General features: G+C 35.6%; 1 protein-coding gene across 3 annotated transcripts in view; it reads right to left on the bottom strand.

Moving 5' to 3' along the window:
* The window catches only part of HOOK3 (hook microtubule tethering protein 3), a 55003-nt gene that overhangs the window by 4970 nt on the left and 23836 nt on the right, over nucleotides 1–26197 (bottom strand). For 2 of the 3 annotated variants that reach the window (XM_039351001.1, XM_039351004.1), the window contains exons 6-20: nucleotides 24625–24692; nucleotides 22584–22646; nucleotides 19599–19682; nucleotides 17840–18003; nucleotides 16293–16433; nucleotides 14495–14696; nucleotides 13107–13217; nucleotides 11580–11667; nucleotides 11127–11196; nucleotides 8899–9039; nucleotides 7099–7186; nucleotides 5926–5931; nucleotides 3574–3608; nucleotides 1686–1768; nucleotides 170–270 (exon numbers count right to left, since the gene is read on the bottom strand). In XM_039351001.1, coding sequence (XP_039206935.1) covers nucleotides 170–270; nucleotides 1686–1768; nucleotides 3574–3608; nucleotides 5926–5931; nucleotides 7099–7186; nucleotides 8899–9039; nucleotides 11127–11196; nucleotides 11580–11667; nucleotides 13107–13217; nucleotides 14495–14696; nucleotides 16293–16433; nucleotides 17840–18003; nucleotides 19599–19682; nucleotides 22584–22646; nucleotides 24625–24692 — 1445 coding nt within the window. The remainder of the gene's footprint in view (nucleotides 1–169; nucleotides 271–1685; nucleotides 1769–3573; nucleotides 3609–5925; nucleotides 5932–7098; nucleotides 7187–8898; nucleotides 9040–11126; nucleotides 11197–11579; nucleotides 11668–13106; nucleotides 13218–14494; nucleotides 14697–16292; nucleotides 16434–17839; nucleotides 18004–19598; nucleotides 19683–22583; nucleotides 22647–24624; nucleotides 24693–26197) is intronic. The other variant, XM_039351002.1, reaches the window with a different exon arrangement.

Below are 26197 nucleotides of genomic sequence, written 5' to 3' on the forward strand. Positions count from 1 at the left end.
AGTATTTTGAAAATAGGTTTAAATGAAATAATAAGACAATGTAACATAAAGCAGTCAGAGCTGCAATTCCGAGACTAATTATTAGCTATTCTACATTATGTTAGCACTATTTGACTACCTGTCAAAGTTGTAGAGGGAGGACAATGTTAGCAAAACATGAAATGCTTACACTTTTAGCCTTTTCCAAATATTTTTTGTATCGTTCTTCCATTTGCTTCATGTCTTCTTCTTTTTTACATAAAGCTTCTTGCAATTCTTCTATTTTGAGTGCTTTATTTAGAGAAGATGTCATATTTCAGAATAATGCAAAGATTTAAGAGTTTTGAGATGTTAGACATACTAAACAGCAGATTAAATCAGATTAAATACAATGAAGAAACATAAAAATTAGAATATATATTTGAACGTAACTACAAGGAATTCTAAAAACTGGGTTAAGGTAGAACAGGACACTTCTGCTTCTGATTACAAATTAGAAGTGGGTGGCATCTGCATTAAGCAAATATGTTTGTAGCAGCCTTGCCTTAAATGTTTATATAATTAAGCACAAATTCTACTTATCTTTCCAAACAAGCAATACAACCAAAGTCATATTTACAGTGAGTGCATAAAGGTAGTACTTGACTTACAACCACAATTGGGACCAGAATTTCCACTGTAATTCAGTACGGTCGTAAAGTGAGATATCACACTACTAGACCCAATTTTACCATCATTTTTGCCATTGTTCTCATGCATATCTTGACTCTGTGTAGGAAAAACTGGCTGGGAAAGTCACAAAGCATGATCATGCAACAAGAAGAGACTGCCATTGTTGTAAAATGTAAGCCAGTTGCAAAGTGCCCGAACTGAGATCAGATGACCTCTGAGGCAACCCAACAGTCTTGCCTTCAAGGATGGACCATAAATCACTTCTTCCAAGGCTGTCATAGCTTCAGACCATTATTACATAAAGGGTTGTAAATAGTGTTCAAAAATCTACTTTGAGAATTTCCCCAGAGCAACCGTAGAGGTGGTCCTTGACCTACGACCACAATTGAGCCCAAAATTTATGTTGCTAAGCAAGGACCATTTTTTTTAGTTTTTCCCCATTTTACAACCTTTCTTGTCGCAGTTGTAAAGTGAATCACTGCAGTTGTGAAGTGAATCTAGCTTCCCCATTGACTTTGCAAAAGGTGATCCCGTGGACACTGTGACTGTCCTAAATACATATCAGTTGCCAAACATCCAAGCTTTGAATCCTGGGACTGCTGTGATGGTCATAAGTGTGAAAAATGGTCATGTCACTTTTTTCAGTGCCACTGTAACTTTGAAAGGTCACTAAATGAATGGTTGTAAGTCAAGGACTACCTGTATGATAATTTCCAAAGGAGTCTCTATGTACTGCTGGATGTTGAAAGAAGAAAACAGAGGAGTTTATGTATATTTCATTTCTGCTACTGAGTGAATTACATTCAAAGCATGTGCTACTATATGACCCAAATAATAAAGGAACAATTAACCAGGTTTTATTTCATTAACAAAAACCAATACTACATAGCAACTAGCTGAAACACTAAGCTTAGAATAAGAGCTGTGTTTAAGATCTTTATTCACAGCTTTGGTGGAAAATAAAAACAAATACCTTTGGGCTTTAAAAAAAATCAGTTACGATTAAATTATTTGAAATAAAAAGAACTACTCACAACTATTGTTATAACGAGGTTCTAAATCTTCAATGATGGCCCGTTTCTTCTGAAGCTCATTGTTAGCTTCATGCAGCTTTTCACTGCAAAAAAGAAAAGCATTTACAGATAAAACAACTGCTTTGTCACTCTTAATTGGATCAATATTAAAGACAGAAGAAATTAGGATACCATAACTGTGAATGATTTCGGCAAAGAAATAAGAGTTTTGTCAGAAGCTAGTATTAGCTGCTTGTTATGTTTGTTCTGATTTTTATTTTGGGGCACTTAGAATTAGGTGAAATTAAGGGAAAAAATAATGAAAGTAAAGAGACAAGGGAATGTGAACTTTAGAGATTGTCAATATGGCTACAGATGATTTATGCTGGGTCGGAGAATATTCAATGAAAAGAGATGCTGAAAAAGACGGAAAGTGGAGGAACCAAAACCATGCCCAGTTCCATTTCTGTTGATAAGCCTATGAGGAAGAAATGATGTCCTTGGGAATCAAAAAATGGCGGCAGGAGAACCCAGTAAGAATGCTGCAGCCACCACCATTAGCAGGGGAGCAAGAGATCAATGGTGGAGGCAAGAGACTGGAGTCAACCTCTTGGAACATTGAGCTCTGCACACGGAGATCCCTCAAGAGCTGCTTAAGGTTCCCAGGAAATTACTGGGTTATCTTTGGAAGGCAGGGGAACTTTGGGGAAAGGCCAGTGGTGGGATTCAAATATGTGAACACCCAGTTCTCTGTGTGGATGCCGCTTCCGGAAGTCCATTCTGGGCCTGGGCAACAAAAAATTAGCTACCGATTCTGCCTAAGTAGTGCGAACTGGCTGAATCCCACCACTGGGAAAGGCCCTGGGTAGGCTATTGCAGGAAAAGAGGAACCATCATTTTCATTCAGTTCTCTTCTTCTAAGGCTTTCAATTGATTTCCTATTTCCTGAACATTGTTTAGTATGGATAGTAGTAAGGTGCCCCAGTCTAATTATGATATTTAATCATGATGGCTGGAAGGAGACTCGAGGTTTCATTAGATCTGTTATTTGAAGGCTCTTAGCTATTTATCTGGTATGTATTAGCAATTTATCTTGTAGATAAATTTCTATCCATATGTTTGTTGCATATGCATTACTTGGAACTTTATTCCACGACCCAAATAAAAGTTAGTATATACAAATATAGTATGCTACAGTACTCTATACAAATATACTAAGACTATATACACACAGAGAGATTGGTAAATACTGTTAACAATATAACCCCATCATTAAGTGTCAAAAATTAATCCTCTTCATTAGAAATCCCTTTTCTTTTAAGAGGTAGGAGTTATCATACCTATAAATTAATAGAACTATAAGTCCAGCTGCCCCAGAATTAGTGTAGCTTATTACCTAATTTCTGGCACCAGCAGGAATGTGTAAGTATTGGGGAGAGGAGAGGGACAATGAATACACACTGAAAACATATAAAACCACACACACGTTATCTCCCACACTAATCCCATATATATATACACATACTTCTTTCCTAATTAGCCAGTATGAGTTGACAAAACTTTGGTGATAACAGATTCACTTTAGTACTGACTTCTTACAAAGATATTACTCCTTTAAATTAATAATTATATCTATTCTGCTTGCTTATGTAATAAGAAAATTCCTAGTTCAAAACATGTTTTAAACATTTTATCAAATTATTAAATATTATTTCTGAGCCCTACAATAAGTTTATTAAACTAAGAATACACACTATGTATTCACACCACGAGATAAGAGTGTCAGAGCAGAATTAATATTAACATACTAAGCAATTTTAAGTGATTCAATCCTAATTATTCTCCATATAATACAAATAGTATTTTTTATTGTTATTATAAAAACGGGAGGAAAATTTTTATTACTTACAGATGTTCATCAAGTTTCTTTTTCAGAATGACTGACTATAAATGAAAGGAAAAATGTAATTACTTGAAACAAACAAAGCTGTATATTTTTATCTATATTTTTAACTGAAGCATGATTGAGGTTTGGGACAAAAAATTTACAGACTTTACTAGACTTTCGCTCCTTACGTGTTTATATGCAAATTCGTGGTATTTATTTATCTCTTCATATGCCAAAGCATCTCAAAGTAATTTATAATAAAAACAACAATACAAATAATTAAAAATACTTAAAACAATGCAAAATAATATAAACCAGTATTCTGTAAAACAGTCCTTAAAAGATGCAATAAAAGATGTTCTTTTTCATTCCAACATTCAAATTGAGAAGGATTGGATGAAAGGGTAAGTTCTGAATGTGTAACTACAGGGTAAGTTCTGTAATGTGTAACTGTTAAGTCAGGTGCCCCCTGCCCCCAAAAGTCAGGGTGAGAGAACGCTCACCCAATATTCAGCAACTCTTGGTTTACAGAGCAGGACCACGTCTGATGATTTTAGTAACTAGTTACTAACCCAGTCTAGTAATATGAAGGCAATTTGGGTCAAGTTATTTAGGGGTTAATATGTCATAACCAAAAACTTGAAAGTGGTTCAGCAACTAACTGGCAGCCATAACAGTTACTTCAAAAGAGTCATAATATGAGCGTAGCTCATGTGTCACTCAGCAACCTAACTGATGCAACTTGTACAGAATACAAGGGCAGACCAATATAGAGAACATTGCTATAATTTATGTATGAAGTTACAAGCATGTGAATAAGTATAGTTAGATTATCTCTGTACAAGAAAGGACATAATTTATATATCAATGAATAGCAATAGGCAGTCCTAACTACAGAGGTCACCTGGACCTCCAATGATAATGATGACTTTAAAAGCTCCTCTGGACCCATTCTTTCTGAAATGTGAAACCCCATTTACAACATATTAAACACTCCAACTCCCAATGATAATCCAGGAGCATATTGGCGTCAGCTGTGTCAAAAGCCACTAAGGGTTCAAGCAAAAATCAACAAGAGTTATGCTCCCTTTATCTCTTTTCCAGAGACAGAGAGACATGATTGATTCTCAGTGGACTGAGATGAAGGAACTGTAAATATAATCCAATTTAGCAGCATTATAGCTGGGACTATATGCTGAAATGTCTTTTGAAATTTTACCATGGACATTTTATGGATGATATATATTACCATGGGTGTTTTAAGTGTTTCACAAACCAACAATGTATTTATTTGGGTTAGCTCACACATGACAACACCAAAGCCCTTTCCATAGTTTGATTACTTGCACTAGTATTTCACATCAATTCCTACTGTATGAAGGAATTTTATACTACAGTAGTGGCCAAAATTGTGGAAACCTTTTGGGAAAAGTGTACAGTAGAAATGCCACCTTTGGTTAAGTTTCCACCAATTTTTCTTCTAATTTCTTTATAACTGTAGCCTTGTTCACTTAATAATACTATTTTACATCGATTTCTGGGCAACCAGTCAACTCTTCGCACCATTACTTTAATTTTATTATGTTTTGCAAGCTCACTAAATGAAAGAACGCAAAAAACCCCAACCAACTTGATAGCGATCACATAACACACTGATAAATGTCCTCCTCTCAGCTTCAATACATGACATCAATAACTGAATCCTACTGTGATCTGATTGGCTCACTGCCAAAACAAGATGAACCTGATTAGCTCTCTAAACACTCATGCTCATTGGCTACAATCAAATGAAGAAAAGCTACCTGATACCAACCTAAGCAAGTTGTGCTTCCTCTTTCTAGATATTTGGCTATAATAGAACACAGTACAGATAATTGAACAAACTTTGTTGTATTACATTCTTTATTAAATTACCTTTCCATTGATATATAATTGTATGGCATTACTAAAAAAAAGTGGTGTTATTAGCCATCAAACCTCAAAAATACACTTTTCCCAAAAGGTTTCCACAATTTTGGCCACTACTGTATATTAAACCATCTCAACTAAATATAAATATAAGGTCCATGTCACTCGAAAAGTAATTTGAGGAAACCCCTAATGGATTAAATTCTTAATTTAGGTGCAACCTCAGACATTTCAAATCACTTGTATACCCGTTTCTACGAAAACATGCCACAAGACATGTGTAGAAGCTGCCGGAAGGACAATGTATACAAAAATAATCAAACGACGCACAGATAACACAGGTAGCATGCAAAAAAGAACTGAAATCTTGTCCAATTAAATGGTGTTTTTTTAAAAAAAAAAACATTTGAGCCACAAATGAGACTGATTCAGAGCAGGTTGAAATAAATAGGAAGCCATACTCACAATAGCCTTGCGCAGAAACCCATGCCAAGAGACAGAGGCGACAGTTTAGTACGAAGTGAACAGCAGCCAACAGAAGAAACTATTTAGTATCTTTTCTGAAGATAATACAATTAAAGCAAGGCATTCTCACAGAGCATGCGCATTATCTTCTCTTTCTGTGCTCGCTAAGGTTTCTTTCTCCTATCTCATCCACTAGAGAATTCTGAAAAACTACCACAAAGGTGTGTTAAGGATAGGAGTGAGCGTTCATACTCAAAGCAGGTGCTACAATAAACAAGGTTAACTTTACAAAAAGGCGAACTCAAATATGGAATAATAAAAAAGGGATCATTATAATCCCAATTTTTGGGGGGCATGGACAAGGTTTCGAGGCAATATGTGACAATAATTTGCCAAATGCGCCTAAAATATAATCTGTGATGGAGACCAACACAATGCTTACAATATATTTTATCCAAACCTCAGGTTCTTTATTTGTATAATAAATCAGATTTTAAATGACAGTTTCTCCTTAATGATTGAATGTACAAATCTAAGGTGGTTTTGCTCACAAAATTAAAGAGGAGGGCATTGGGAGTCTCAGCACTTAGGGTAGACTTGTGCTGCGAACATATTAAGCAACTTATTTGTTTGATTTGCTCCAATGCGTTTATTATTTCTAGAAGGGAAAAACCATACTCTCATGTTATCATAGTTTCAATTTATGCACTACGTTGATATATATTGCTTGTAGGTCAGAAAATAAATCTTTATATCAAGTAAATTATTAACTACCCAAAAGTTGTAATTTTTACTATTGCCACGTGTATAGGTTTAAAAATAGATGCCAGCTGAGCCTCCAGCTGGAAATATCTACTCCAATCCCATCCCATCTCAGCTGTTCCTTTGACTGTCCCATCAGGTTTCTGACAGAGACCTGAATGCCAATGTAGGCTATTTTTTTTTAACCATCAGCTTTTATTTTGAGAAAATCAATTGGATTTCACTAAGAATATTGGGGGGGGGGCAGAAAGTAGGTACTTCATCAATTAAAAGCATAGAAACTGAAAATGACATCATTTTGCCTTTAGATATGAAGGTAATGAAATTTGACAGAAAAAAAAATATTTTTAGCAGGAAAGTAGGGGGCACTAGAACATTTGGGACCATGTATTTGTGTATCTTTCCACTTACATCTTCAGCTTTTGATCCTTGCTCCTGCAAAGACTTCTGTAATTCTTCAACCTGAGACTGTACTTCAAGCAATCTCTGATTTACAAGCCTAGAAATAAGAAACAAGATTTAACTTTTAAGAAGCACCAATGGGTTTATTTTTCTCCTAAATGAATCATCTGCTTGACAAGGATCTTGTGGGTATTTAGAAATACTTATTGAAATAATGGCTTTAAGGTTTTATTTTCTTATTAGCACATTCTCCTGCTAATGTGCTATGAAACAATAGTACTACGTCTCTTCCTAAATTATGGTAGAAGTCAATGAAGTCACAAACATGTGATAAGTACATCACAGACTATCTGAAAGATAGTGTTATTTTAATCAAGTGGATGATTTTTCTGCCGTAGGCTCCATATTATTTCTCGTTCTCATTTTTCCAGCATCTCTAACAGCTCAAGATCACCCCGCTAAAATACATTCCAAACTGATGATTTTTCTCAATGGAGTTTCTCAAGTGCTTCAATTGGAACCAGCACAAAAATGGGCACATATAGTCTTCTTGTCTATGGAGATTCTCAGTCATACAGGTCACAGTTGTCCAAAGTTGCTTTTTTACGAGGCAACTAGACTTTCTTTTTTCTTTGAAGACATTTCGCTTCTCATCCAAGAAGCTCCTTCAGCTCTGACTGGATGGATGTGGAATATTTCTTGCAGACAGCTAGTCATTTGCATTCTTTTAGAGGGTCCTTGAGGCCACCTGGAGGTTTATCTGTGTTGTCAGGGACACCTGAGTGCAAATGGGTTAGGGTGCATTTAAAAGACAAAGGCCACTCTTTTGAAGACAGCAAAGTTCACATTTTGGACAGAAAAGACCATTGGTTTGAAAGAGGGGTCAAAGAGGCCATCTATGTCAAAATTGAACAGCCTTCTCTCAACAGAACGGGAGGGATATGGCATCTATCACACAGTCCTTTCAACAGTTCCAAGAAGGCTCCACACCCATTTGCACTACTTAGGTGACCCTGACAACACATATAAACCTCCAGGTGGCTTCAACGGCTCTCTAAAAGAATGCAAATGACCAGCTGACTGCAAGGAGTATAAATCCTTCCATTCCCCACCATCCAGTCAAGAGCTGAAGAAGCTTCTTGGATGAGAAGCGAAATATCTTCAAAAAAAAAAAAGAAAGAAAGTCCAGTTGCTTCATGAAAAAAGTATCTTTGGGATATAGTCTTCTTCTTTTTCTCTTCTTCTTTATTTCCTCTTTTACTGCTTCAGGTGTTGAGTGAGATACTAAGTTTTGGTTCTTGCTCTTCGGGCAGTCTCAAAGTCTCTCAAACTCCAACCCCACGTCAACATCACGAGAATGGTAACAGGACAAAATAAAGGGTTGCTAGGAGTGGGTGAAGTATGGCGTGGCCTTGTGCCTCAGGACCATTACGGTAGCCATGAAGGCCATCCTGGGTCACCCTGAAACAGCCTGACTAAAAGGGCTTTAGTGAAGTTGCGACAGGCGCAGCAAGCCTGCAATGGATAATATATTGCTACAGAAATTATAGCAAGGTGCATATAGTAAAGCCTCTATTAGGCTTAACACATAAATGTCCTTTTAAAAAAAGGACACACATTCTGACCCTCACTCTAGTGATGTTATTACCTCACCACTCCAATATACCCTTGAAGTCTTCAGACCTTACCATAAATAATAATGTGCAGTCCCAGCCAAAAAATGTTCTTTTTAATATCTTTAAAGTGGAAGCAAGTGGTTCCAATCCGCTTCCACCTTACTACTCTAAAAGAAAAACAGCACCTTCTTACCTGTTCTCTGTTTCTAATTCATTCTTTCTCAGATTGGCATCGTCCAAGAGACTCTGCAGCAAAGCAACCCTCTCGTTGTCAGACACCTCCTGTTTAAGTTTTAGCACTTTGTTTTCATGTTGAAGGCGAATAAGCTTTTCCCTTGGGAAACAAAGCAGGAGTAATGAAATAGTGTCACACTCTGGGAAAGAGCAATACCATCCCTATAGAAAGTATGCATTGTGAAGTAACCATCCTACATATGTTGGACAGCATCAATCTACTTTGGATCATTTTTCTCAATAAATGAATAAATTTGTTTAATTCAGTCTTCTTGATCTAATTTTAGGACTTGCATTAGATCAGTGGTTCTCAACCTTTTTAATGCCGCGACCCCCAACCGGTCGTAAGTCGAGGACTACTCAACCGGTCGTAAGTCGAGGACTACTCAACTGGTGCAGCACCGTTTGCAGAATGGGACTTTTGGCGGGCTCAGCAGGGCAGAGACAGCCTGGACAATTCCTATTGGCTTTTGAAAGCCAATAGAATTAGACTCTATTCAAGAGAGTCTATTCTATTGGCTTTCAAAAGCCAATAGAATAAAAGAGAGTAGCACAGCTAAGGAAAAGGGGGAAAAAAATGGCGGACTGCGTTGTTTGGCAACCCCCGTGAAATGGTCGTTCGACCCCAAATGGGGTCCCGACCCACAGGTTGAGAACCACTGCATTAGATCATATTTATGCAGAAATAATGAGAATCCAAAAAGGGTCACAAACTTTCAGCCCTCCCCCCCCAATAGCTTCATCCAGTTGACAACAACATCATTGGTATACTTCTCCAGTCTTTCTATCTTTGCAAACCATTTTGCTTCCATCGTATCTACACATTACTTCACATAGTCTATGTTAATTGTTCTCTTTTACAAGATCTCATTAGCTCCACCCATCCATGATTTTCATGTTCTTCCCCTTATTCATTTATTCTTTCTTCATATATTACTTTTGTGATCAAATCCTTACTCTTTCTGTATAACTAAACCTAGATTAACTTCCATATCCATTTTCTCCCAAGCTCACTTCCGAGGCAAAAAATGGCTTGTTAGAAATTCTCATCTCCCTTGTATCCTTCACTAAATCAATCTTTCATCAGAAACAATTTTTCACCATAAATAATCACATCAATTATGGTTTTTAGATTCATTCCTTTTCAATTTGTACAGGTAGTCCTCATTTAGCAACTGCAATGAACATTCATAGTTACGATGGTGATGAAAAAATAACTTTAGGACCAAGCTTCTCATTTGCAACCTTCACAGATAGGAAAGCTGAAGTAAGTTCTAATGATCAGCCATAGTTTCACATAATGACCATTCTGTTTAAGGACCAATTTTCCAATCCCAACTGTGATCAATAAATGAGGATTACTTATATGCATCAATCCCATTTTTGTATTCTCTTTCTTATTTCCAATCATCCATTCCTGTCACCTAACAGAATAATTTTCCCCCTGCTTTTCTTCAGAAAGCTGCTCAATTTTTGTACAATTTATCTTTGGCTCTTCCATTGCTGCCATTCAATGAAGGTTAACAACCTCCAGATTCCTATTTTTCGCGTGTACCCACAGAAACTCAGAAAACACTAATTCATACTTTTAAAGCGACAGAAATGAGGATATTTATTTTCTAGCTAGCTCTAGTTTAACATGCACTAATCAATTTTATTGGTATATTTTATAAACCATCTCTAACTCCATAAAGTTAAGAAACATAATTTTAATACTAGCTTGACTCAATTACTCCAATATTAATTTCCATTTAAGAGCATCAAGAAGCTCCAGAGAGGAAAACAGAAAGTATAACTGAAACTGAACAAATTAAACAAGTGAGGTTACAGTAAATACCATCAATTTTTGGTCTATTTTATGCTAATCTGCTCTCATAAAATAGACCATGTATAACTCCCCATCTCCTTTTATTCAACAGGGTCTTCAATAGTTTAGTTTAAAAAAAATGAAAAGAGGAGAAAGGAGATAAAAATGCACTCACAATTCTTGTGAAATTCAAGGAAGGATTAAATTGATTCAAATATTTGCCTAAGGAAGATTAAACCCATTTTTAATAAACTTAAACAGAGATAAAATTTTAAACTGGGCAAGATCAGTAAGAACTATTAATCTTAGTCCTGTTAAAATGTCAGTAATATATGAAGCTAAATGCATGACCATATAAAAATATTTTATGTTTATCTTACTTTATTTCTGGAGTAATAATTTCTGCTGCTAAACTGTCAGAAGATTCTTGACCTTCCAAAGGTAATAATCCTTTTTTAGGGAATGGAGAAGAAAGAAAACATTAAACAGAATAGAATAGTAAATGAAGATGAAAAAATACTGTGGTTTCAGTTTAACTCTCCTATCCAAACCCAATAAATACTTAAGCATACAATTCAGAGTAAAAAAAATAGCAAAACATTATCCTTTCATAAAAATATCCCTAAATATATACATTTTCAAGCCTGCAATAAAAATTCACAATTTGGTAAACAGCAATTTGTCCTAATTCTAAACAATTTACACGACAAATAGTTCCTAAGTCAGTACTATTCCTTTTCATACTCCAAGAAGACACCAAAATGAAAAAAGTGATGCAAGTTTTAATAAAGGATATAATTTTCTTATAAACTATTACATTTCCAGAATCTTACCTGAAGTAGTTAGTTGTCCTTCTTGTGCTTTTATACAACGAATCTCTTCAATGGTTTCCTTTAAAGAATCTCTCTCTGTCCTTAGCCTCTACAGATTTTAAAAAGAGAGATATTTCACTATTCCAATAGATAGTTCAAAAAGGATGAGATTATGTTACAGATAGTCTTCATCTTACAATCACAACTGGAACCAGAATTTCAGTCATAAGTCGGGATGATTATAAAGTGAGTTATCATGTCACTGGTCATGATTTTTTATAATCATTTTTACTGCAGTTGTTAAATGGATTACTATAGTTATTAAGCAAATCCAGCTCCCCCAATTGACTTTTTTTTCCCTCAGCTGTTCAGATGGCACTTCACTGGTACTCATACTTCCTTGTCATATATCAATATGTTTTAATTACATATCTAAACATTCTAAAATCTACTATGAATTTAAAATTCAGGGGAAAACAAGTCAACTAGTATTTCTGAAATATATAATAGGTCGGAGTTATGAAATGGGAAGGAATATTTAATTATGTATCACATAATATGGCCCAATATTTCCATGAAACCTTTTAACAATAGTCAGAGAAAATACTAATGATAAAGTAAGCAGAAATCATATTGTACAATGTTCCATATTAATGGAAGCAAGGATCCAGTCAACAAAAACTAGGTCAAAAGTCTACAACTGATATGTGGATTATCATGATACATCTGCAACAGTAAAAGAGAACTGCAGTACATTATGGTCTATCAATAGAGCAATGTTTGCTTAAGTACACTAGCCTATCACAAAACTTATTATCCCTCGGCTAATGAACAATTAAATCCTCTACTCTGCTCAGTTTATTACTGTATATGGATTATAAGAAAAGATAATCTAATTGAATAGACAGAAATATAGATTTCAAACTTTATTATAAAATCTGTGATAAAGAAAATGAGGAAGAATTTTTTTTTACTTGGAAGAAAAGTTGAACATGATAATCTAGACCTAAAAGTATGCACATTAACACAATATATAAAACCTAATAAAAAGAAAACAGAGGAAAACACAATAGGTTTATAAATAAATTTAAATTATGGTTTGGTATTAGTTAAGCATAAGCGTCATAACGATACAACCCTGTTTCCCATCCTTATCTGTTTTCTTTAAGTAGTTACTTAATTTGTTTTTGCTCTCAACTAGCAAATTAATTAAATCATCTATGGGACAAACCCAGACTTGAATAAAATAGTAATGAAAACTTGCACAAAGAACTCAAAAAAGCAAAACTGAATTATTAAGAACATATGTTACAAACAAATTGTATCACTGAATCCTCAAATGGCAGAGGATATTAAAAAAGGATTATGTAAAAAGCCAAGATCAAAAGAAAAGTAAAAAAGACCAGTAGAAAACCACAACTGAAGAATTCAGACAGCTGACTACACATGCATAATAAACATATATACACTATGTTTAAAATAGCCACTTTAATTATCAATATTTTAGGTATAAAAGGGAACAGCAACATTTATAGGTTGAATACATACATCTTTTTCTTTTTGGAAACTATCTACTTTTTCTTTCAGCATCTTGTACTCGAATTCTAGTTTGTCTGCTTTTTTGGATTCTTCAGACAATCTGTTTTGAAGTTCAACTATCTGCAATAGCAAAAGGGATCACAATTTATCAATATAAAAGTGTAAATCTTCATTAAGAGCCAGTAATAAACATAAGACAAATCACAACAACCTTTAAATTTCCTTCTTCCTTCCTTCCTCCTCTCCTCTGAAGCAACCACAAGATCAGAAGGTTCAGCTTCTCATTTCAATTAATTAGATATATTCAAATCCACAACTATGGATTTAAACCTGGTTAAATTCATTTACAATGTCTTAATCTTTTAAATTCTATACTGAATTCAGACATAACAAATATTTTTTTTTTCCTGTGAGGTTAAACAGAAGCTTCAAAATGCTCCAACGAAGAGACACAGGGAATATACAGAAATTTGCTTAGGTTTCTTTTCATAACAATAAAGTATTGTATTAAAACATAGCAGTGGCAATCAGTACTGTTGGGAAACATGGAATGACAGTCTTGCATTCTGAAATATACAAATGGTTTATTATTTAATTATTTCTTCTATTTATTATAATATAGTATGCAATATATTAAGTAATAGTAATGTTAATAATTGGACTCTGAGCATTGAAAAGAACATATAACTTTATTGATGAAAGAATAAGATGAGTTTATATCCCACAACCACTAGATATTTCCCCATTTTGATTTAGCAAAGTTATATTTCCTATTCAAGTCTGTTCTTTCACTGAAATATATAACAAACAGAAATGAATTCAATCAGGAACTATACCAAGATACAAATGAAAACAAAATTGGTAACTAAAGAACTTTGTGTTCAAGATTACCCCATGATTTAATTAAAGATCACAGTCCAATACTAAAATCTTGCTTTGAGAATAAAGCTGCATAAATATGTTCCTCATAATTCATTTGCCTGGTTGCACATAACATAACATAACCTTGATATAGTAAAAAGCCATAGTTGTCTAATTTACATATAAACTAAGTCACAGGAAGAAATTAATAGAACATCCGAAGCAACTCTGATTTGACTGAAAAATTATCTGACTCCCAATTAGCTCTACATAATAAAAAGGAAGGAAAAAAAACAATTACAATTTAACAGAGAAAATTACATATACATCCAGATAAAATCACTCAACACATAATCAGGGGGAAAAAAAACCTAGGGATTTGGCAAACAAACTAATCTCAGGTCTGGGAGCACCTCATGCCTATTCCAGCACCCAAACTACCACACCACGCTGGCTCTCAGTAGAAAGGGCAAGGTGACCCGCATAAATTATTTGTAAGATTGTCAGAATATATTTCTCTTAGTTCCTGCCCTCACCTGCCTCTTATATGTTTCCAATTGGCTGCGAGCTGCATTGGCTTTCCTCAGTTCTTCTTCCAAGCTCACTGTGTTTTGCATGTACATTGTGTTTTTCTCTTCCAAAAGTTTCACTTGCCTCCGTAGATCCCCAAGATCTTCTAGCTTCTTTTTGTACGATTCTACTTGGCTTTCTAACTTGGCAACTTTATCGGATGAGTGCCTAGAAAGAGAAGTGTTGCCAAGATTTAGTTATTAGAATCTCTTTTCAGTTTATTGGAAGAGTGGCCTTAGATTCATCTGCTTAAGTATATCTTAAAGCTGTGCTACTTGCAGGGAAATGGGACAGGAAAATACATACAGCAACTCTTGATTCCACTGAAGACAGGTGTCATGGCTGCAAATCGGCTTGCTTCGCAACTCCCGTTCACAGCCAGACATCAGCTACAGTGGGAGGGGTGTGGGGAGAGTTTAAAGGAATATCAAGAATCCGGCTCAAAGCCTGAGACAATGCCAGCCTCCCAAGGTCATTTGCTGGGAATGTCAAAGACCCTGTTACCCAAGCAAAAATAATTATGGGCACACCAAGGGGGAAAGGGAAAGTTAATTATGTTTTATCCGAGTTGGCTTCGCTACTTCTGTAATTATGTTAGTCTAGTAAGTTATACTCTTGGAGAAAAGAAATGTCCCAGGAGTCTTTATTCACTGCAAGACCCAAGTGGGGTGGTTAACGTTAGGGTGTATTCCTGGCTGCATTCAGCAATGGCATATTGGGACTTCCCAGTGTTGGGACTTGAATCCTCTTGGAAACAAACAATAGGAAAGACCATTTTATTTTACTTTTTGTATTTGGAGGAACACCTCCAAATTTGGAGGGGTCACTCTTGTCAATGCTATATGCCCCTAGAGTACTTGCCAGTTCTTCATCTGAAATCTCATGGCAACTGCCAAGGAATTTAAAAGATGGATTCAGAACAAGTTGATGAAGACATAATAATCCTACAGCATAATATAAAACTGTCCAAGCTATAGTAAATGGACAGCTACTGCCCAAAAAATTAAGACAGAGCACAGCAGCACAACTGTAAAGCCCCATGTCCAATTCTCACAGTGATTTAACCTGGAAGTAGAATCTAAGCATCCAGATAAGTTTACATTGGTGGTAGTGATCTTGCTTACTATAGTACTTTATACTAATTGGAGCCAATAGACAATTTTCAGGAAGCATCACATGTAAAAATTGTGTTATTGAACATAGACAACTTTAGGAGCAAGGTAACTGAGAGATAATCTTTTTCCAAGAGTCTCTACCCATCCAACTAGATCAAGCAGAATGGGCATGCTGCAGATCCCATCAACTAAAGAGTGTTGACTGGTGGGAACCAAAAGACGACCTTTTTCCACAGTGGCTTCTGCTCTATGAAACATCCTTCCTTCGGAGATTACAATGGCCCCAACCCTTGTTAGCCTTTCATAAGGCCTTAAAAACCTGGCTTTATTCCCATGTCTGGGGTGCTGAATGTGTTAGAGGCTCCCCGTTTCTTGGCTATATTGCTAACTGGCCAAGTTTCTTGTTCCTACATATATTTAATCTGGATGTTTTTAGTGTTTTTTATATTTTAAAATGTTTTTAGTATTTTCAATTGCAGTTGGCCAGAGTAATTGACTGAGATGGACAGCTATAGAAATTATTGAACGAATGAACAAACAAATGAACCAATGAATGAATGAAATGAATGAATGCAATGTTGGATTTACTCTAATTAACAGACAATGAAACTATATCAGAAAGTAATCTAAAGGGTTAAAAATGATTTACCTTAATACATCCATCTCATCTTTCAGTGACTGAGCTTCTTCAGCCAGATTTGTTAATTCTTCATTTTGTTGCCGCAAGTCTGCAATTTCCTTTTCTAACTCTTCGCAACGAATTCTATAATCATCCTTTGCTGCTTCTAATCTGAAATAAAACACTACAATATATTACATAGGGGAAAGCACTCACAATCAAGATTTGCAGTTTTCTTCTCTTCTGTGTGTTTACTTTTAAACATAAATAAATAAATAACACTGAATAGTGTTTTGCCAATTAAGGGGGAAAAAAATCTCTGGGATATTCAGAAAACCTTCAAAAACACCAAATTTTCACTCACTCAAAATTTGCAAAAACTGTAACTTAATTCTTATTAGGTACATATATTCAGGCACAGACATGGTTTTATTAATTGGTGTGGGGACTACAGGTTGATTTAAAGTCAATCAAGTGACCTGTGTGGTTGTATTTGTCACTGCCATGTTGTTGTTTTTTAATGCTCTATGTCATGTTATCGTCTAAGAGTTGAGTGGCCATATAAATAATACTACATACTAAAAAAAACATGCATATGCATAGAGCCTTTGAAAACCATTTGTTTTCTCTAAAGTAATGAAAGTATTCTATAGATTCAGGTCCAGCTACCAATTAGATCCTCTACCTAAGCCATACAGCAAATAATGAGAAATTAGACAGAAATATATCCAGGAAGTTAGAAGCAAGACTTCAAGTAGCCTTTTCATTATGTATTTTTAAAGTCAGCAAAACAAATAGCATTAATGATCAATACCACTTTTATGCAAAACTGGCATAAAAGCAGCAAACTTATTGGCTTTTTATTTTTAGGATTATTGGCAACTGTAAAAGGTTTTACAGTTCCTGATATAAATCACCATCAACATAGACATTTTATTTCAGCTCTTATTGCTTTATACAGCAAATTTCTTCTTTAATCCTTAGCATGCCAGCGATACAGGTTTAATTTACACCTCATTAGTCACTGACCCCAAAAGTGTTACAGACACAGACATACATAATCATTTAGTAATAAGAAGAATTTATAGTATTTTATTCATAAAGTACCTTTAGAATTTTACTATTTTTAATATTTAGGTTTTCTAAATATTGTTGGCTGGTGACCACAATAATAAAGATTATATAATCTGACTGAAATCATTGCATAACAAATTGCAAATGCAATTATCTAATAGATTTGGATGAACTTATTGAGGCTGAATAAAACAATTATACAACTGAAAGGTTTGAATATGTGTTACTTATCAAGTTCTGAAATGGGCATTGATTGAAGATAAATATCTTGGAGTTGTTTCAATATAATTTGCAGATACTTGTAATTTTTTTCTTTTCTTTTCATTATTACTATTAATCTATAAATTATACTATTAACGTTGTTGTACGCAGCCGTATTTTTATCCTGATTTGTTTAACAATAAAATTAATGGTAAAATTGATTGGAAACTCTTCATTCTAATGGCAGACAAGAATGAAATAAGCATTTCTTTAATAGCTGGTCCATTATTGTGGAACTTTACCTAAAGGTTTCCTCTTGGAGCTGTTCCAACTGTGTCTGTAGCTGTAGATGTCTACGTCCTGCTGGGCTGTTTGGATCTTCTATGGAATCAGACTGATTTAAGCGTTCCATTAAGACCTGGTTCTCTGCTAGCAAACTACTTTTCTCTTCCTGCAAAGCAGCAACCTGTAACCAAAATGCAACAATAAATGCACCACGGTTGACCAAGAGCATACTTTGGTAATATTACGGAAAAACAGTCCAATGCTTTGAATCTGAACCATGTGTTACAATGAAATATTACTTTACCGGTATTACTTCCTTCTAGGACAAACAACTGGGGCTTGTGTATTTGCCTACACGTGCAACAAATATATTCTGTATCCATCCCCACATGTACTCATTCACCTATAACCCTACTACATAACCAGAATAATTTGGATGTAACTTCTTCTGAAATTAAAATACCTTGAAGGATTCTGCTATTATTACTTCTACAATGAACTCATAAGATTGCAATTGTAGCTATAGTTATTTGGGACTAATATTTTAAGGAAACCAGCAAGATTTATTTAGAAACACTATAAACATTGATTTGTAATGATATTTTAAGAATCAAATTATATGGAGTTCCCCTAAAATATCATCTTCATCATCACCATCATCATTCAGGATCAATTAAGTGCAACTTAAATCCTCTTCACTGAAAGTCATATAGTATTATGCTGGTTCAGTACAAATTGGCAGATATATGTTTCTCAACTTCCCAATCTAGGATTGAGAGACACTGACTTGCTCAAAATCACTCATCCCTAAAAAAAATAAAATAAATAAATAAATAAAAGGATTAAAACTTGACCCTCCCTATTCCTAGTCCAGCATCTTAACTACTAAACCACACTAACTGTCTCTCTCTGAAAATATTAGAGTATTGTATAAATATTCTGTGGATATTTAATAAGGCAATAAATCTACATCTATGTCCATTCAAGTCCATATTGCCAGGTATAAAATGCTACTCAAAACAAAAATTTGGACTCGTCTTCCTTCATATGATTCACTAAACTAAGATGCTGGAATTTGTAGCAATAAAAATATAGTGCTATCTCAGGTCAATTTCCCAGTTTTAACAGTATACACTCAATGATACAAGATTGACTGATTTTAAGTTACCAATAATTATGTGTACCATTGGTTCTGACGCAAACAAGACTCAGGATCACAAATTTGCTCCTCATGCACTAGTTCTTTTTACGACCAACCCTAATTTATTGGTATACTTGAACAAAAAAAAAAAGACTTTGATTTGCTAAGAAACAGAAATCAGGAAGGAGACTTATGTAGGACAAGTATAAAGGCAGAGTTCTACTACTAGAAGTAGTTCTAAAAGATCTTTGAAGTTTGCTTGTTTGTTTAAAATAATGTATTATTTCAGTCGACCTTACAGACTGTTTGCTTATGAACCAAACCAACTCTTTCACTTTTCATAGGAAGGATTTGGGGTGTTTTGATACAGTAACAATGAGCAAGGCAAAAACCACAATATGGGAACACTGTTATTAGATGGGCAGAGTTGTTCAGTTTCTCCCTGTTTGGAGTGGTGATCTGCAGATGTTTTCTAATCCAGGTATAGCATATGTCAGAGCATAAATTATCCTTTCTACCTCAGAATGGGAAACTATACAGTGGCTGTAGGTTCATAAAAAAAGAGCTGAAAGGCTACAGACTACATTCCCCTGGTTCATTGAATACTGCAAATAACAGCAAAATACTGTGCCTACTTGCATATCTAGTTCATGGCATCTCTGAGCAATTTCTTCTTTGGTTGCTAAGGCTTCATTTAATTCTTCCGTTGTTTTCTTCAACTGTATTTTTAAATAAAAAATATTTTTATTAAAAATAGTGGTATGAAAAATAAAAAAGGTTAGTAATCCAAATAATTAATCCATATTTAAAATAATTATGCATGCCCCCTAATTTATTTTGACAATTTATCGGCAAAGCTTTCTGTTTCATGGAGACAAAACCTACATCAATATTTTTCTCTTGTGCACGCATGGCAAAATGTTGCATCTTAGGAAATATGTTTATACAGTACCAGATATTCATACACTAATTAACTTAGGAGCCACAGCATCCAAGTAACACAAATCATGTAACAACAGTATTAAAGATAATTGTAGTTAAGTTTCAATCATGTATCTCTGGATTCAGCTCTAATGGAGGATGACCACAGGTGGGTATACCTTGATGGCATCAGTTAGGGACATATCATCCTGAAGAAAATCTACCTATGTGGTCAGGAAGAATCCACAATGACTTGATGGTATGTAATCAATCAGATAAATTTAGGCATTACAAACTTTATTATACATAATGTTTCAAGCTTTACAAGCTTTCCCCTTAAAAAGTAACTGTTGATTTCAACTATCAGTATGCTGATGATACCCAGTTATATATCTCCTCCCCGAGCTCTCTCAGTGAAGCGGCCGATGTGATGGGCCGTTGCCTCGAAGCCGTGAGGGTCTGGATGGGGGTTAACAGACTCAGGCTCAATCCTGACAAGACCGAGTGGCTTTGGATGTTGCCTCCCAAGGATCATGTCGACTGTCCAGTGTTGACTCTTGCGGGGGAAAATATACCCCCTTCGGAGCGGGTTCGCAACTTGGGTGTCCTCCTTGATCCACAGCTGAATTTGGAACATCATTTGACGGCTGTGGCTGGGAGGACCTTTGCACAAGTTCGTCTGTTGCACCAGTTGCGACCCTACCTGGACCGGGAGGCTCTCCTTACAGTCACTCATGCCCTTGTCACCTCACGTCTGGACTACTGCAACGCGCTCTACATGGGGCTACCCTTGAAAAGTATTCGGAGACTATAGTTGGTCCAGAATGCAGCCGTGTGAGTGAAAGTGGGTGCTCCTCGATATACCCACGTTACACCTATCCTCCGTGAGCTGCACTGGTTGCCTATTGGTCTCCGGGTCCAATTCAAGGTGTTGGTTATTACCTTTAAAGCCCTCTATGGCTCAGGGCCAGGCTATTTGCGAGACCGCCTACTACCTCATAGTTCCCTTCGTCCGGTTAGATCCCACAGGCTGGGCCTCCTTCAGGTCCCGTTGGCCAAGCAGTTCCATTTGGCGGGGCCGCGGAGGAGGGCTTTCTCTGTGATGGTGCCCACATTTTGGAACCAGCTCCCCCCGGAGATTAGGACTGCTCCCAGCCTGTTGGTTTTCCGTAGGTTGCTTAAGACCTGGCTTTTCCGGCAGGTCTGGGGTTTATAAAATCTGACCCCTGGATGACTGTTCTTGTACTGCTTGTTTTGTTATGTTTTATGTGTTTTTATTGTTAGCCGCCCAGAGTCCTCCGGGAGTGGGGCGGCTTATAAATTTTAAAAATAAAATAAAATAAAATAAATAAATAAATAAACTGTTTTTGTATATACGTGGATCAGGAAAGTTAACACAAGGAACAAAGATAAAATCTGCAAAGTTTTTGATATTTATTCTGGGACAACCTTCTATGAACATGGTGCCTCCCCAGATAAGTTGGGTTATAACCCATGAATTTCAAAGTCATAATTGAAAATCTGGGGAATCTGGCCCGTCTGAACAGCAGTAAACTAGGGAAGACTGGCTTCTTTAAGGAAGATCTCTTTCCAGGTCAGATTACCTGATCCAACTATCTCGTTTCTGTCTATTCTATCAGGTTCTTGCCTACAATTTGCTCATTTTTAAGTAGAGAAATAAAGGACTCAACTCCATATCTGCATTCAAAGTAGCTCCCATTACAGTTCAACCAACTACAAAGTGTTTGTGATGTTGAACTGTTTACTACAAAACAATAGCTTACATCAAGCATTCGCTGTAACAACCAAGCACTCTTTAATATGGCTTTAGAAGTACCATAAAAGATAACGGCAACTTAAGAATAAATAGTGTATCTAAAGCAGGCTGATGTCTAATTTGAATGCTGGGAAATAATTTACTCATATTAAGTAAATTATTTTTCAAAAAGATTCAATTCCAAATCTTTCAAAGTTTAATTCTGCCTATTGAGAATAATGGCATGAAGCATATTTCCAATTATGTTCCATACTATATTTGTATATTATATTCAATAATTTATTAATGTACAGCATTTAATAACATGAGTAGCGTTTCTCTAAAGTAATCAATTTCTTTGAGATATGTATTGGCGAAGAACCTGATTGCTAGTTTAAAAAGACTCATAGCATTTTTGAGATAAAGCCAGTTTGACTGTTAAAATGGCAGAGAAAGAAAATAATGCTACAAATGAAATTAAAAATTTGATTTTATATGTAAAGAGAAAATATGAAAAAATACTGGGTTTTTTTTTTACTCAATATCAGTGGTATCAGTTTTTTATAAAATCAGATGTTTTTGCATCTCCAGCTTTGCCTCTAATTAGCTTTCAAAATTTCACACTGGACCTGACAAACGTACTTTTGCTTTGACCTCATTTCTGGTAACTAGATTAAAAAAAATCAAAATGTGGTGTAACATTGTCAAGGCTGCCTTCTGGCAATGATTCTAACAGAATAATTATGTTACTTTATTGATGTTAATTGTAACTCCTACAATTTACCAGTTCCAATAAGACACTAATTTGTTGCCTGCTTCCTTTACACTTTTCCAAATACATTTTAAAAATAAACTGATAAAGCAAAATAGATGGGTGGCTCCAAAATTCTGCAAACTGAACTCTACTAAATGGAAGGAAAAAATAGCAGTAGATGTTACATACCTGACGGTCAAGATCAACATAACCATCATTTCCAGCAGTGACCGGAGACTCTTTACTCATCAACTGCAATAAGATCACACTGGATTAGAAAAAGCAAAAAACTCATTTGTATCTATGTAAGAATTAAGGGCATTTAAAATACAAGGTACTGTATTATGGGTGTGGGGTATGTCCTTATTTAATCAAGAAAGCAATTTACATTTTACTATTTGGTTCAACATAGCTAATTTTAGGGAGAGAGATAAGAATTAGAAACATTATTTTATGTAACTTATTGCCACTAATACTTATACTGTTCATAAACTAGAGTTGCCACAAAGAAGAAAAACAAATATTGTGATATTATCAAATATACTGGTAATTCAGTAAGATACAGAGTACATCAGAGACTGATAAAAATAATTCCCCAATTTCAAAAAAAAAATAATAAATTAAACTTGATTTGCAAATAGAAAAATTTCAAATGGTGGTATTACTGAACGGCAATTGTGAACAGACATTCTAAAAGGATGGAAGAGGACACTACTGGAATATATAGCTGTATATTCTGCTCTTGAAAATCTCTTGTTTTTCTACTTTCATTAATTGCAGAGAAGCAAGTGCCTCAACTGCACCAGCATCTATTGAATCCTTGTTATTGATTCTGTGTTATCACGTTCACATTAGTGCAGGTTGGTTCTTAGAGATTTACTTAGTATACTACCTCTTCATCCCCACTCCCCAAAAAGTCCTGTATAAAGCAGCCAAGAAACTTGTTTGTAGTGGGTACATGTGACAAGAAACATGGTCACGTTCTACATTTCTATTCCAACAAAATGATAAATCCAATACACTATTAAGTACTACTGCACACACCGCAGGATTCAAGAAACAAAAATAAATTCAAAAGTGTGAATATGTAGCTCAGGGTTGAATTGTTGGGCTATAGATGTTTTCTGAATTTGATTTCCTTCTTCCGGATATTTCATTACCAGACTAGATAACATCACCAGAGCTTTGAAGTGAGCACCTAATCACTTCAGCAAGCAGCAAGAATAGCATGGCACCAAGAAGAAGCAATGAACTCATCCTTCCAAACAGGATGATACAAGCCTGGTAGGATAAACTACAATATATAAACAGAAAACAAAGTTCATCTCCCAATGTCAATATTACATAGTCGGGTAATGAAATTTATTCAAGAAAAAAACCAAGTTCAGAAAAGACCTAGAATAGTGATGGCGAACCTTTTAGAGACCGAGTGCCCAAAAACAGGCCCTGTCCCTGCTCCACCCCCTGCCCTGCCCCCACTCCGTCCCCCACCCTGCCTGCCTGCAGCGCCACTCACTGCCTCCAGGGCTCGCCACAGATCACCCAGGCAGCCCAGCAGCGCCATGGTGGCCACACCCTCTGCCTGCACCCCGCAGCATCAACTGTGCCTGATGGGGCATGAGGGCAGAGTCTTGTTTAAACTGCGCATGGCTGCGCTGCTCTGTGTGGGCCAGGCTTGGGGGCGACTCTCGTCCAGGGGGGCTGATGAGTAGGGGGTCGTGGGGGGAGGCGAGTCTGGGGCAATGGCACGTGTGCCCACAGAGAGGCCTCTGAGTGCCGCCTCTGGCATGTGTGCCATAGGTTCGCCACCATTAGCCTAGAAAACATTTTTTCTCTATGCATGTAATTTTGGGGGGGAAATTCCAGAACTGGGTGTCAGCACATCATTCAGTATGTCCCAATCAATTCAGTGGTATTTACTCACAGGAAAGTTCACAAAGATTTTCTAAGTTACTGAGCCTTCCCTATTTCATTAATAATAATGAAATTCAGTTATTAAAATATCTACTGCTAAATATGCTCCTATTCAAAGATTCGGTGGAAATTAATAGGCAAGGGAATGCATTAACTTTCAAAAATGTAAACATTCTACATGAAAGCAAAATGGAAGATATGATTAATTTATGTTTAAAAAATATTTCACCTATGATCATATTTCTGAACTATTAAAGATTCACATAATATGAATTTGGTTATATAACTTTAAGATATATATTTTTAAACTCCTTACCTCCTGAATGGCTGTCATGACCACATGTTGAACAGATTCCTCCATCATCATGATGGTCTGAATATATTCTGTAAGAGAACAATTGGGATCATGTTTAGAATATAATTATTCATGCTTAGAAAATTCAGAAAGATATATAGACCAGTATGTCTATGTCATACTGAACTACGTCAACAATACTGAAATGTTCATTTTTTTCATTTAGTATAGGTGAATTTTCTCTTTTAATGTATGCATGACAAAATAAACATTCTTCAAAGGGATTAATTTTAAGCAATAATAGGGAAAATACTTCTCCGCTGCAACTATGTTACTAGCCTTGATACAATACTAATATAAATACATGTGTGGGAATTGAAGAATGCAAACTTCAAGTGTTGAATGCCTGAGTAAATTGAAGTTCATTTTGGCACAAGATGAATTCTTTTAATGGACTTTTAGCATTACATTTAATTTATATTCTTTCATATTTGTATTCTGTATTTTAATTGTTAGTAATTTTAAGTTTTCAGACAAGTAGAAAGGTGAGATGTAAAGTAAATAAACAAATTAAATTAAAAAAATTGCATTTCTCTATATAAGGGGATAGAGGTAGGACGGAAGAACTGAAACTGATTGTTAAGAAGTCTCATATAATCAAGTCTAATAAATTTCATTCCTAACAAATTACAGGTATGTTCTTTAATGAAAGACCACACAAAATGGCATAACACAAACAGCAAAGAAAATTAAAAAGCTTTGCAGACATATATTTTCATCCTTTAAAAACCACAGATGTATATAACCAATCCACCCCCTTCCCCTTTGAATATTTCATAAAAATAGTTCCTAAACTTATCAAACTTTTATTGTAGCTGGGCATGCAATTTTGCAACATGACACACTGTCAGTCGTGACAGTCTGGTCATGACCTTGTGGACAAATTCCAGTTAGTCTTGAGCACAGGCTGTATCATGTTGCAAAATCAGTTTTATAGGAACAACTAAGGGAAGCAAAATATAAATGTCTATATTGTCAGAATGAATTATTCTACAGTATATTGTTCAGTTTATTTATTTATTTATGAGACTTATATACCGCTTTAAGTGCAAGCACTCTCTAAGCGGTGTACACCAGTAAGCAATGTATATATATATTTACATTGCCCCCAACAATCTGGGTCCTCATTTTACCTACCCCGGAAGGATGGAAGGCTGAGTCAACCTTGAGCCGGTGAGATTTGAACCGCTGACCTGCTGAACACAGTCAGCTAAGTGGCCTGCAGTACTGCACTCTAACTGCTGCACCACCTCAGTTCACTAAAAGATTTAGCTGCAAGCAGTTAAGTGACAATTTTACCTTTCTGACACTCATTCTGGTGATCCTAATAGAAAAACAGTACTCAACAGAACACAAAAACTTTCTAGTTTCACGTGAAAAGATGATATATAAACACCTAACAAATCTTATCCTACCTAAATACTGTCTTCCAGCTACATCGAGAGTGCAATTCCCAAAATTTCCGATCAGCATACTTTTTGGAGGCTAATTCTAGGAGATACCATCTAAATATAAGGTAGGTACCAGATTGTAG

The sequence above is a fragment of the Crotalus tigris genome, unplaced genomic scaffold, assembly GCF_016545835.1.
Source record: "Crotalus tigris isolate CLP2741 ecotype Arizona unplaced genomic scaffold, ASM1654583v1 scf7180000018368.3068619, whole genome shotgun sequence".
Classification (NCBI taxonomy): Eukaryota; Metazoa; Chordata; class Lepidosauria; order Squamata; family Viperidae; genus Crotalus; species Crotalus tigris.